This window comes from Arachis hypogaea, chromosome 9 (assembly GCF_003086295.3).
Source record: "Arachis hypogaea cultivar Tifrunner chromosome 9, arahy.Tifrunner.gnm2.J5K5, whole genome shotgun sequence".
NCBI classification, from domain to species: domain Eukaryota; kingdom Viridiplantae; phylum Streptophyta; class Magnoliopsida; order Fabales; family Fabaceae; genus Arachis; species Arachis hypogaea.
The window spans coordinates 12,161,634-12,176,519 of record NC_092044.1 but is presented as its reverse complement, the minus strand read 5'-3'; the positions used below and the strand labels follow the sequence as shown (position 1 = coordinate 12,176,519).

The 14,886-nt window shown below is 31.5% G+C and overlaps 2 protein-coding genes across 2 annotated transcripts; both read right to left on the bottom strand.

The window, feature by feature from the left end:
* Positions 1-4,002: 4,002 nt before the first annotated feature.
* Positions 4,003-6,348, bottom strand: LOC112710407 (protein NODULATION SIGNALING PATHWAY 1). Its single transcript, XM_025762604.3, has 2 exons — positions 5,796-6,348; positions 4,003-5,646 (listed from the first exon to the last, which is right to left on the bottom strand). The coding sequence occupies exons 1-2, from the start codon at positions 6,247-6,249 to the stop codon at positions 4,370-4,372; spliced, it is 1,731 nt and encodes a 576-aa protein (XP_025618389.1). The 5' UTR covers positions 6,250-6,348; the 3' UTR covers positions 4,003-4,369.
* A 5,043-nt stretch (positions 6,349-11,391) lies between these two features.
* LOC140175057 (uncharacterized) lies at positions 11,392-13,465 on the bottom strand. Its single transcript, XM_072201960.1, has 5 exons — positions 12,808-13,465; positions 12,623-12,690; positions 12,213-12,266; positions 11,597-12,032; positions 11,392-11,495 (listed from the first exon to the last, which is right to left on the bottom strand). The coding sequence occupies exons 1-5, from the start codon at positions 13,463-13,465 to the stop codon at positions 11,392-11,394; spliced, it is 1,320 nt and encodes a 439-aa protein (XP_072058061.1).
* Between the last annotated feature and the right edge of the window lie 1,421 nt (positions 13,466-14,886).

Sequence of the window (14,886 nt, the reverse complement as noted above, 5' to 3'; positions counted from 1 at the left end):
CTCAACTTCTAAAAATAACTAATATAAAAAACCATAAAATTTTAATACTACAATAGTATCTTATTTTGACACAATAAAAAATAATTAATTCACAAAGTCTATCATCTAACTATAATATCAGTAGATTTTAACACTAATAATAAAATAAATAACCTTAATCACAATACTAGCAATAAAATAGATCAAGTAAATTAATAAATTTTTAGTGAAATTTATATTTATATTAATAATGGTATATAATTAAAATATAATTAATTTTAAAAATAGAAAAAACAAAAATTAAATTAAATTAGATATTTATGTATACTATATAATTAGTATTTATCAAATATAATACTTAGAAGTGTAATGGCTAAGTGGCAAGTAGAGGTTTTTTTTTGCTCCAAGGTTCTTGATTCGAGACCTTGTGGAGACATTTTAAAAAAATTTTCAAGCAGACCAGTTCGGTTAGACCGGTTTTTACCGATTCACACCGATTTTATTCCTTAAACGGTCTAAAGAATAAACCGAACCGGACTAAGATCCGGTTCTAGTCCGGTTCACTAGTTTTTCGGTCGAACCAGTCGATCCAGTTCGGTTTTTACAACTATGAATTGAAATACGAACATAATTTCAAAGACTAATAAGTATTATCTCTTTGTTGACAATTAAGTTGTTTTAATGGTAATTAAGATCTAATAATAGTTTATAATAAAAGAAGCATTCTTTTGCAACAATGAACCTATAGTAGTAGTTAGGGGTATTCATAGATTAGATCATATCCATATAAATTCACATTATTTATCCGTATCTGATCTGTAATTTGAGGATATGATCTGATCTGTAAGATTATCGGATTGGATCGAATCGGATCCACACACTTTAATCAGATAGAAGTAAATATGTTTAAAAAAGTAAACAAAAAAATATTGACTTTTTTTATAAAAATAAATTTTTTTAGTATTTTTTATTTTATGGATATATTTGATATCTGATCCAAACATAAAAGTACGAATATCGAATTTGATCTAATGAGTTTAGTGCAGATAGGATCGAAATTTCATCCATATCCCATCTGTAAACACCCCTAGCAATAATAACTAAAAAATTATAATGATTATATTTTTAACTAAAAGGAAGTGCAAAAAAAAGTACTAAATACAAGAACATTTAATCAAATGTTAAAAGAAAATTTTACTTTAAAACAGTTGGTCTTTTTTTTGCTCATATATATATATATATATATATATATATATATATATATATATATATAATGTAATAATAATAATAATATGATAATTGTTTTATATATCACATAAATATAAACGTTTTTTCTATGATCTTAAGAAAGGTTTTGTAAGTCCATAACCTTGTTATCGATTTTTGTAGTGTTAGCCCTCATATTATCAATTTGATTCATATATAATTCGGATGATAAATTATTTGGTGACGTACTTTCTTTTTTACTGTGATATTATTATTATTATTATTATTATTATTATTATTATTATTATTATTATTATTATTATTATTATTATTATTATTATTATTATTATTACGTACATTAAAAAATAACAGGCCAAATTATTGCCATAATATAATAGAAGTATAGAAGTTTATCATTCTTTTCTAATGGAGGAAACAAAATTCTTTTCAATAGTTTATTTAACGTTTAGTAGAATAAAAATAAATTTTATTAGAATAAATTTTAGTATGAATTTAATATTTTTATTCATCATAAAATATTTATAGAATTACTCGTAGATAAATTTTAGAAAAAATAAAAAAACCATGATTTTTAATTTTATTTTTAAATAAACTTTATTTTTAATTTTAAAATGAATTTTAATTTTATTTTTTAATAATATTAATTTTTTACTGTATATAATTATTCAATTATTTTTTAATCATATATAAATAAATTACTCTTAATAAGATTTTTTGTGTTATTCAATTATCTTTTTTAAAAAATAATTAATTATTAAAATAATTAAAATTTTCACAACAAAAAATAATAAAAAAATTATGAACGAAAAAAATTAACCATCCTATAAATTTTTGTATTTTTATTCATATTTTAATTATAAACATAAATATAATTTAATTATATTATTTATGAAATATGACTATAGATGTAGATAAAATTTAGTTATATTACTTATATATAGTTTTATTGTATTGTATTGTTTATAAAGTTAGATTATAATTATGACAATAGAATTGTTCTTGTATTTTTATATGTGTGACTAATTGGTGGTGTTAAAACATTACTCTTAATTATAAATAAGATTTATAATTTAAAAATTAAAAGATTCAATTTAAAAGATACGAAAAAAATGATGTTAAAATATTCTAACTCTTTAAAATAAAAGGATTCGAAATTCAATTAAAAATTATTTAAAATTTAAACTCAATAAAAATTTATATTCAATGTGTTTTGTATTAAATATATTTAATAACCTATTATATCATATTGGTTTAAATTAGTTTTTATAATGTTAATTTTTTAATAATACTTTATTAGAAAAAAAACATATTTTCAGAATTTTTTAAAAATTAATTAATATTATATATATTTTGTTACATTACATCTTGTTATAAAAAATTTATTTATTTCTAATGCTTATATTAAAAAAAATAAAATTTAAATTAGTAAATTTTAATCTATAATATAATAATAATATAGTAATTATTTTATATATTATACGAATAAAAATTAATTATTTTTTTATTTATAAAAATTTTAAGAGCTTGTTTTATATATATATATTTTGATGAATGTGATATATTTTTTTATGTAAATAATTTTTTTAAAAAAATCTAATAGTTAATTTATTACCTATTTTGTTTTAGTCCAAATTAAATATTTTTTATTGTTTTTGGAAAAAATTTTTTTTGAGAAATTTAATAATATGTGATGAGAAATACCGAATAAATTATACAGAAACCAATTAAAATATAACATAGAAACATCTTTAAAAAAAGACGTTTTAAGCGTCTTAATCTTAGTGATCTCCTTAACTAAATATTTCAAATGCATTTGTTCGAATTAACAAAAATTCTGCTATTAAAGATGCTTTTATTTAACAGTAATGTTACACGTATAAATATTTTTATAATTAAGTTTAATTAAGTTAGTGTAATTTAGTGAAAAAATGTGAATATATATTAGACATGTGTATTATTTATTTTCTTTCACACTTTCTGCAACATAAATTTTTATTGGACAATACAAAAATTTATTGATTATAGTACACAAATTTTAAAAATATAACACACAAAAATTTACATATAATACAAAATTATTAATATAGTATATCAATTTTTACATATAACATACAAACTTTTATACATAGCACATAAATTGTAGTCTTTTAAAAAATTTTATGTTGCAAAATTTAATGTTATGCACCAAGATTTTTGTATTGTGCATATTTTATTGGTATAATTACAAATTTTTATATATAGTACACAAATTTTGTTGCAAATATATTTTGTTTATTAGATAAGTCAATGTTTTGAATATATAATCTTCCAAAAATTTGTGTAATGGACATCAAAATTGATGTGTTATATATCAAGATTTTTGTGTTATATATATTTCATTGATTAGATGTCAATATTTTAGATATGTAATCTCAAAAATTTTTGTGTTGTATATTAAAATTTGTGTGTTATGTACTAAAATTTATATGTTATGCATTAAAATTTTTGTATTCTAGTTTTTTTAAAATTTATAGTGACAAAGAATATTTTTATTTTTAAAATTAATTTGTTATTTTTTTTAAAAGTTATTTAAAGACTTAAAGTGCTTATAAAAAAATTTAAACAAATGATTTTTTTATAATAATTTTTTTAAATAAATATTTTTGTGATTAAAAAATTAAATATAGAATAATTTATTTATAACTTAGACTTAATGTAAGTTTTTATGTTTTAAAATTTTTTAAAATGAATTTAATTAAATTATTTATTCAAATAAATTCCTAATTTAATAGGAGAAAATAATGGCCACTCAAGGAATAGCAGTAAAACACAAGGCGCAACCTTGCTATAATCGTACAATTTTATAATCAAGAATTTCAGATAGATGATATACAATGGTGAGAGATTATAGGTAAAATAGAAATTAAAAAAAAAAAGTTAAAGACTCCGAAATTCTGTGCTACCACTTTGGTTCTGAAAACCTCTTAAACTGACAGACAAACAAGCAAGCCACTCACCATTCCTTTGCAAAATCTAGCTTAGATATGAACTTGTATTATGGAAGTTTTCAACCTAACCAATAGCCTAGGCACCAATTCGAATGAATATAAATAACTATGTCTAAGACAGAAATATAAAGATAATAATATAGAGACATTTATGATTCAGATTTATCAAACACACCCTATAGACGCGAATTCAATGTAGAACTTGATCTACCTTGTTTTTCTCCCCCATCCAACTTCCACACAGAACAGAAAGAAACAGCCTGTCCCTTCCAGAATAGTCCAACACACTTGTTATCCTCCTCAACTTTCATCTCCCAATTACTATCATATTTCCTTAACAAAGCTCTAGCTCCATCAATGGTATCCTCTCCAAGCATTCCTCCTACAAACCCTGCCTCCTTCATTCTCTCACACCATTTCTCTTTCCCTTCATTCATCTCTCTCTGGTTGGTCAGGGCCTTCGCCGCCTCGCCTTCCATCACTCTCCTTTCGTCACTCTCCCGGCCCTTGAACGCAACACTCGTGGAATCCAAGAAACTCCACAAGTACTCCACTCTCCGGGAGAATCCGGACGCGAAGTTTCCACAGCCATTGCAACTGCATTCAACGTTGTTATCACTTAGTATCACTCCTTTAGGCTCCATGCTTCTCAAAGCCTTCAGAAACTCGCTCCTCTCGTCAGGATTTCTATGATTCAAGTGGTGGAGCCTAAACTGCGCACAGACAATGAATGTTTCATCCGAAGATGTGTCGATACTCTTCGAATTCAGAGTCTGTAATTCAAGATTATCAATCCTGTTTATCTGCAGATTGAGCTTAATGGTTTGAGCATAACCAAGGAGGTAAGAAGAGAAGTTATCACCGGGTGGACCTACAGAGAAAGGAGTTTCCATGTTCTGTTCATTTTCATTGGAGGAAGCGGTTACAACGGTTAGGCGAACCAGAGGAGGAGGTCCGCCAGGTCTTCGGGTTAACGCCTCAAGAAAAGTAGGCCATTGGACACCATGGGAGACTCCAATGTCAAGGATGTGAAGAGTACGCGAACTACTTGATTCTTCTTCGGAAAGGAATTGAAGGATTGAAGCGTTTGCAATGTTATTAGGAAAAGAAAACCAGGGGCTAACCTCATAGAACTTGAGGAGTGTCTTATGGAAGAATCTGGAGTCCACTGATGCAAAAGTCTTAGTCCCTGAATCGTTTGTTATGGTAGAAGAAGATGAAGACGAATACGATGAGGATAGATGGTGTGTGAGTGCGCTGAGTCCGTGTGCCGCGAGTCGGTGATTCGCATCGCCCGTAGGGGAGGCTAGCTCATGGAGCACATACAAGAGGTGCTGTACACGATTTAAATTTTTAGCATTTATAGCTAAAGCACAAGGGATGAGCAACTGTTCCGCCCACCTACCTTCCTTGTTTCCATTGTTGCAGTTATTGCCATTGTTCTTGCCTCCACCTATATTGCATAGTTACAACTTACAAATATGAATATGGTGTTTGATAAGATAAAAGGTCTAAAGTAATTAATATGCTTCATTATTGTTGTGTTGAGCTCTTGCTTTCAAAAAGTAAAGAATTAAACACGTATATAGAGCTTCTACATACCTTTTTTGTTCCCACCAGATTTTCTAACACTAGTCCCTTCGGCAACTGAATCGCCATTGTCAACTTCATTAGTTGAACGAGCCTTGAATTTCTTCGCTCTGTGGCTCTGTGAAGGCTTTTGGACCGAGCAATCATTGTCGCTGGAGTTTCGTTTCTTCGTCGGCAAGTCTGAAACTGGTAGGTTGTTGTAACTGTAAGGTTCAGGATCCGAGGGTGTTGTGCAGGTTGTACTGGTGGCAGTGGTGGCCACCACGGCGGCAGCGCCGTTTGCGGCATTCGGGGATCCGGTACCGGCATCAATTTGGTTATGGTAGCAGATTATGTCTTGGTTTTGATCCCAGAAGTGATAATCTTGAATGGGATATGGATAATCCAAGAATGGTGGGAAGAAAGAGGCAGAACCTTCTAGCTGCCAGTCAAGAGCATCTTGTGTTGGGTTTGGTTCCATGTTCATTGTTAATGGTAATAGAAGGAAGAAAATTAAGAAGGATTATTGAAGGTTTTGAAGGGGCTAGCTAGTACTGTTGGATCATTGACTGAATAAAGCTAGGAAGGGTAGGACAATAAGAAGTGTTTTTTTATGTTCATCTTTCTTTTTTTTTTTTCTGCAAAATCATTTTAATATTAGGCATATGGGTTAGTGTGATGTGGTGATGTTTCCTAGTAATGCCAAAAGAGGGAATTTTCTAATTGTTCGTGTGCTGTTCGTTTGGAAGATGTGATGTTTTATTAAGGTTTTTAATAACACATCAGTAGTAAATATTTGAAAAATCTGACAAGGGTAATGCTATTTGTGATTTGTATATTAGGTTAATGTCTTAGCTAGAAGAGGAGATGGAAAATGTTGAATAGGTGAGGTCTGAGGTGAGAGCGTAAGGAATTATTATTTTATGAATAGTTTGAAACTAATTGTTTAAAAATAAAATATCAATTTAGATATACAAATAATATTACTCATTTAGTTTTCTTTTGTTAATAACAAATAAGATCTCAATTTTTTAAAAAAGAGTTTGGGATTGAAAATTGGATAGTTTTATATATATTTTTATATATATATATATATATATATATATATATATATATATATATATATATATATATATATATATATATATATATATATATATATATATATATATATATATATACTCTCAAGTCTCAATTAACGTTTGTTACACAATTTTAAATTTTGGCATGATTTGTTCCAACTATGGACTTTTTTATTTTACCTTATATTTTATTAAGAACAATTAAAAATTTAGCTATATAAAGTGTATATTAAAATCAGCCACTAAAAATAGTTATTAATATAAAATATATGTTAGAATATAAAGACATATTAAACATAAATTAAACCACATATATATTTACATATAAATATATTGATAACTGATTTTAGTGTATGAATAGCATTTTTGTTAAAAATTATAATTTTATTTTCAAATTATAATGCTAAGAATTTTGTTATGTAAAAAAATTAGTTAAAAATGTCTTAAAATTATCGGTTAAAAAATTAAAATAAAACATTTTGATTTTTTTAATACATAATTAATGTATTCAATATATTAAAAATAACCAAGTTAAATTAAGTTTTTTTTTTCTTTTTCTTATGATTTTTATGGTTCTTCTGCATCTGATTTTTATTATGCCAATAAATTATTAAACTAAGTTGGTTAAATTTATTACCAAAATAACTTAGTCATGTAATATGGTGATTTAATTAATAATATCCTTAAAATACTTATTAGTAAAATCTGTATTGAGTGGTTAGGAAATTAAGATAAAGAAAGGTAGGAGACTATTTAGAAACCCTATTTTTATAAACACTTGCATCGGCAACTAGGAGACGATTATGTCTCTTCTTTATATCGTGTGGTTAACTTGTTGTTTTTGTATTTATTAGAGATTGAGATTTACAATGCATAGGATTGGTAGAGGAATTTCTTGGGAGTTAGTTGAGGTAGTAGGATTGTGATGGGTTCTTTTCAAAACTCTAGCCGGCAAAAGGTGTTTGACTAATTGGAAATTCTTTAAGAAAAGTTTTCGTCTGGCAAGGCTTCTCCAACTCTTTGTGGGTTTGTGCTGTATTTTGTTGTTATGTGATGTGTTTATCATTTTACATTTATTCCCCTAAACTCATGTAAGTAGGGTATCATCTAAAAATGTAATATTTAACATTTCAGGTCTTAACAACTTTTCGCACCATTTTATTCAATGAAAAAATAATAATTAAAATAATTCTCAGTTTTAACTTGATAATTAAAACAGTTTTCTAATTTTTAAACTAATTAAAATGGTCTATTGAGTTTAAATCGTTAATCAAATTAGTCACCAAGTTAAGGAAAAGTATACGTTACCAAGAGAGAGTCTGCCAACTATTACCAACACGTGATAAATTAGGATTAAACCATGATTAACTTAGATGTGACTTTATTTAGTAAATGGGCTTCATGTCCAGCTCAACTTAAGTTGGCAAATTTTAGCAGATAAAAAGTTGGTAACGTAGCACTACTGCCAAGTTAATGTCGTTGACAAAAATTTTACGTGCTATGCTTACTTTCACGCTGACATAATATTACATAGATATAATAGTTAAACTGATCTCTTAGTTTTAACTTAATAATCAAAATACTTCCCTAATTTTTTAAACTAATATAAATGGTCCATTAATTTTAAACTATAAACCAAAATGGTCGCTCCATCAAATATGCAAAAAAGCCAAACTCATTCTCTTGCAGTATCTCTTAAAATAACACTAATCATTAATATGGATGAAAATAGAGTTCATAGACCTCAAGTATGTAATTGGCAATTTATATAACTAAATCCAGTCCGTCTAACTTGAGTTTATTGAGTGGTTAGTTTATTCATCTACTTAAATAACTTTTAAAAAATTTAAATTCTGTCTTAGAATAATTCTTGATCAACACCTTTAAATAGAACTTAGATTCACAACGAATTAATATTTAACTTGTTAGACTTAAAAATACTGTAAAAAAGAAACAAAAATAAATCAAGCCGCTGTACTTGTGCAAATAAAGTCCCACACAAAATTAATCTGACATTACTAAATCGCTAAATTAATAGATCATACCACAATATCTATTGTTTAATATTTATTAAAGAAATGTTGGTCCTCCTCAATAACTCTTCACACAAAAAATTTGCAATCCATCTCAGAAAAAAAAATCATGAGATTTATTGTACCACAAAAATTTTGAAGATCAGTAATTTTTAATAATTTTAATCAGTAATTAATTAATATAAATATTAAATTATTTTTAATAACTAAATTGATGCATATAAATTCTAATAAATATAGATATAAACTGTATTAATTTATATTTAAATTTTAATAAATATAAGTATAAATTATATATTTTATGTATGTAAATTTTTATAAATATAAATATAAATTATTACTAGTTAAATATTAGTTTAAAATAATAGTATTTGAAAAGGAGTATTTTGAAATTTCCAACATTCATGCCAATCTAATCAAATCAGTTGGAGGGTTCTACACAATTTGCTGGCATTATTGCTAGTATTTAAGGAGTGTTACGGGAGATGTAAGGTAGAAAAGAAGAGGAAGGGATTTTTTCGACTAAATTTTTATAATGGTCTCTTAAATTCAGCTCGTGCACTGATTTAGCTCTTAGGATTTTAATTGCACTATTTATCTCCTTCAGATTACGATTCGAGCAACATAATGGTTTTTCGGTAAATTTTCGACGTGACTCAGCGACGGCATTGCTTATGTGGCACATCCACTGCCACGTTGGACGCTATATTGTACAGATGACGTGGATTGTGTTGTAAAATTCTTCAATGTAGTCCCTGTCTTCATGTTTAAACCCTAAAATTTCATTGGCCTCCCTTCAATGTGGTTCTCTCTATTAACGTCTCCTTCTGCATCTATTGTGTACAACAATAGCTGTCCCCCATGAGAGGAAGTAGGAGCCATGTTGCAGGAAGTTCCAACTGGTCATCGTCGACGGAAAACTGGAGAAGAAGCACAACGCGAAGCAGGCAGGGACGGGTTCTGGACTGGTGCGGCTGTGGTTGTCGGCCGGTGCTAAGGTGGTAAGGAACGGAGTCGCATCCTAACAAGCCCTTCTTTGGTTGCCCTAACTATAATGTGAATAAAGGTAAATAATCTGTAGCTGATTGAAAATTTTTTTTTTGGTTGATTTTTTTGGTCGGTTGCAGACAAGTGGGAAAACATGGTGTGGGTTATTCGTCTGGGCTGATTCTGTGCAAGAGGAGTTGTCTGAAAGAGCTATTGCAGGAGATGATGATGGTGACAGAAAGATGAACTTTGCATGGCGGATGGGGAAGAAGGAGGCAGACATTAGGAAACTGAAATTCATAACTCATGTTCTTGGGTTTGGGTTCTTAGTAGTTGTTGTTTTTGTAGGAATGGTGCTATTAAAGGATTGAGAACATGTCAATGTAATGTAGTTCCCAAAGTAATGAATGAAAGTGTTATGTGGTAACATAACAAGTTTTGTGTAACTGATTTTAGTTTGCTATAATATAATATCCTGTTGGATGAAGTAAAAGTACATGTAAATAAATAACAGAAAGATTGATTCAAACCATGAATAGTATTAATTGATCGATACCAAAATATGGCAAACCATTCATAGCTTTAACACATTACAGCCATAAGTAATTGAACAAGTAGCATGACATACTTGATTAGTAATCAACAAAATGTACCATTGTTTAGAGTGAGCACAGTCACGGTATCTTTTAACAAAAAACAAACACTTGACAAGTGTAATGTCCTAATGTCCTAATATTAAAGTTCACTTCTTCCGGGGGTGCTTAAATCCAGGAGTCGGCACAAACTTCAAAAAATTTGTGAATCGTGAGGCAATGACAGAACTCGCACCCTTCATTGGGTCCAGTGCTGTAGAAGGGGTTGTTGGTGGTGATCTTCTTCTAGCAGGCAGTTTGGCAAGTCTTGTGGCTGGTTCCCCTCTTACTTCAGTGAACTATACAAATTTCAAACCACAAATAAAAATCAAACTTTGTCACCCACTAAACCTTTTTCAGAGTTATTAGTACATGAATTATAAAGGCTTATTATAGAATTACTATTGTACCTTTTGAGAGTCTTCTGGTTTAGAACAAATTGGCTGTGACAGATCAATCTCTGAAGCTTGACCAATAGGAGCAAAATTGATTGTAATATTAGCAGTAGCCGTAGCTATACTAGTAGTAGTTGCAGTTGCAGTGGCACTGGCAGTTGCAGTGGCAATTACAGTGTCAGTTGTGGTGGCCTGGGCAGTTGCAGTTGCTTGTGCACTAGCATTTTTAGAGTCTTTAGCAGCATCAGCTGCTCTTTTCTTTTCACATCCTCTTTTGGTGTGACCTTTTTGCAAGCAGTACTTGCAGGTGAAAGGCCGAAGCTATCTTTTCAAGGATGTTATTGGCTTAGATTTCTTGCTAGAACTTGTGCCTTCGTCGGAGTCCTTCCTCTTTTTTGTTTGAAGGTTCCCTGGCTTCCTCTTGATTGGTGGTGCCAATGGCCTGTTAAACTGACTTGTTCCCAGAAGCTTTGGCCAGGTATAGGATTGATGTGGTACTTTTATGTTTCCTTGTAAGCCTCCATGGTTATCAACTTATGGCAAAAATCATCTGGGTGCTTGTTGACTCTGGCCAGTGCAGCACAGACATAAACGCATGGAATCCCTACAAGTCCAGTTTTCATCCAGCTTAGGTTAAAACAAAATCATTTATAAGACAAGTGTAAAATTCAATGAGTAAAGGTAAGTGGATGAGAAAAAAACAACCTGTTAACATCCAGAACTGGCAGGTACATAATCTTTTCCCCAAGTCCATCACATAGTTTGTAGGACGTCCATGGACCTCAAACTTCTCATACCCAGTATCTCCAGACCATATAGCATGCCAATGTCTGGACTCTTTTCTCACCTTTTCTAGCCTACTTTTGATTACGGGTGGTAACAGCCCTAGGTAATTGTCCAACTTCACCTTGTTCTTAGCCATAGTTCTCATGACAAACATCCTCACCACTTCTAAAAAGAGTAAGTATAGGCTTTTCCATTGCTTCTTTGATCTTTGAATTGAAAACCCACAAGCGTTATTGTAAATCGAGTCCAATTTTGGGTTATGCCTGAACTGTGACCTCGTCCATGCCTCCCTGGACCACTTGTCAAGATACTTCCATGCGTCCTCGTTCAGCCTCTTTATCTTATCCATGTAATCCTGAATGGCAACAATTAACAGTTGGAAAAAAAGTCCATGTAAGCTAACTCCAATTGCAGAAAAAGTGGCTTTATGTACCTTAAACTCTTGAAATGTTGTAGCTCCAGCACACTCCCATAACAGTCCCCTCAGCTCTAGGTCCTTCTACTGCTTGTTGAAATTTTGCCACAAGTGCCAGACACAGAATCGATGGCCCACATCAGGCATAACGGCTTTCATGGCAGGCAGTAATCCCTGAAGATAGCAGACAATATGTTACCATAATAGTCCCTAGCTTTAATTATCGTTCACCATAGTAGTCCTTAACTTTGAAAATCAATCACCATAATAGTCCCTATTTTTAAAACTCGTTCACCATAATAGTCCCTATAATTGATAATCGTTCATCATTACAATCCCTTATTTGCACCACTCAGTACCTACCTAACTTATAACAAACAGCACACCATAGAGATATAGTAAATAATCAAACAATTATATTAGAGGTATCATCACTCACAGCAGTATACTGCACTTTATGTATTAAACCAAGCTAACATAGTTTTACACATTACAACTTATGTGAGATTAAAGTTACACTAAGAAATTACCTTTTGCATATCAGAGATGAAGTTCCACCCATGAGTCTTGTAGTCTCCAAGATCCTCATGTAGCAACTCTAGAAACCACTTTCAATTCTCAAAGTTCTCCACTTCCACAACTGCTCGGGCAATAACGTAGACATACATAAATGGGCCATCAAGTCTAATTAACGGATGACAGCCAGCCCTGAAACCTGACTTGCACCCACTCAAGCAGACATACATCCTCTCAAATATGACATCACCACTAGGTTGTGGCTTTGTGCAAATCTGAACAGTTGATCCCGAGTTGGTTTTCAACAATGTTTCACCATAGTCCCTAAGCATGGCATATTGCTCCTTCGCATCCCCATAGACTATATTCCTAGCATCACACAGTGCCCGTGATATATAGTTCCTATTGAGCGACAAGTCGTATTTCGTCTTGAAATATGTTGTAGCCTCACAGTTCCTGAAATCGGGATATTTTTTTTTTACCAACTTACTTGCAACCCAATTTCTATTTCCTACCCTGTTCTTATCCTCTTGTGGACAGGTATGGTCATCGAAGAAAGTCTTAACTTGCCAGCAGCTGTCTTTGTGGTCCCTTGATGCGTACACAACCCACTTGCAATCATTCACCTTACATACTGCCCTTACCCTTTTTCCGTCATTCTTTCTGAACCTCATCCATCTCCCTTCTTGTATAGTGAACTCCCTTACTGCCTCCTTGAACTCCCACTTAGTATTGAACTTCATCCTGACTTCTAAATGCAGTTCTCTAAACCTAGCACCCTGTCTAAACACCGAAAATACCTCCTCCGAACTTTCTTCTCCAACCAACTCATCCTCTGAATTAGGTGGTATTTTCATCTCCAAAGAGTGCCACGAATTGGCACCATCCGATTCTGACCCCGGATAAAAAATGTCATGGTTATCCCCCTTTAGACCTCCCCCCACAAATCCGATGTTCACATCTTCATCAGAAATATCTTCCACAAATCCATCATTATCAACACAGACCTTGGCCTTCCCTTTTTCCTTTCCACTCTCTGCCTGGACCTTCTTCCTTGTATTGGGTTTCTTGATTTTTTCTTCTGTGAAGGAACAGTATATCCAATGCCCGATTCATCCGAGCTATCATCCAGCTCTTGTAGCTTATAGGCATTGTCCTCAGCACTCTCGTAGCTGTCATGAGAGTCTGAGTCAGAGGATAAAAGAACATGGTCACCAGCATTTTTCTTTGCTTTTGAAATACCTTTCCCTAAAGACCTTAGACAGTATCTCCTAGTCCTAGTTACACTGTTCTGTCTGGACATGGTTTGGGTTTGGGAACTGTCTTAGGCTTAGATTTTGACTTAGGCTTAGTCTGGGCCTCCATGTTAGAATTCACATTGCTCTTCTTCGGTAACGCCTCTTTAGCTTGGGGCTTGTATGTTACCATGCTTAAACTCATAGGAGGGTCCTTCTCGGTGGTAAGTTTGACAGGGAGTCTTTCACCATCCTAGAATTTAACTTGGCTTGCTCTCCAAGATTCCTCACCTGGTCATCAGCATGCACAACAACATCCTGTCCTTGTACTATTTTAGGTTCTGAAATGCCATGTACAATGTAAACATCCACTACCCCATTGTTCTTTCCACCATGAGAACACAGCTCTCTCAGCTCATTATCAGAGTCTAAACGCCTCAAACCTACTTTTAGGCTCATCCCTGGGACCTGCCACCAAACCTCCTTCATGGTCTCATAGCCTAGTTCTTTGAAGTAATTTCTCAGGTAGAATACATCCAACCTGTCCACATCCAGATCACCCAAACAGTGCTTATTGTCAAGTGTGTATGTCCATCTCTCATCCTTACCCCTCTCAAAATTTCTCCCATGATGAAACCCTATGTCTAACAATTCGGCGTTCATCTACAACATAACAGAGAAAAAAATAAATTTAACACGCATGCAACACAAAAACAACAAATAACTTAGATATTACACACCATCAGAGATTACCCCCTGTTCTTTTCAAAAGAAACAGAGCATCCATTACTGGTTTGAAGAAAGAAAACATTAAAACCCTAACAACATATGGATTCTAACACAAACTAGATGCATCATGTTCAAGTAACTTTAACAATCGGCCATATTAAGAATGAAACATGATCCAAAAAAAAAAAAAAAAAATAAAATTTGTACCTTGAAACTAGCTTAAACGGTTCCTCAGTCGTTGCTTCAATGGTGAACCACGAACCTTTCCCAAAGCAGTACAACAGTGTTAAGAAACTAGGCAGCAGTGCCCTTGC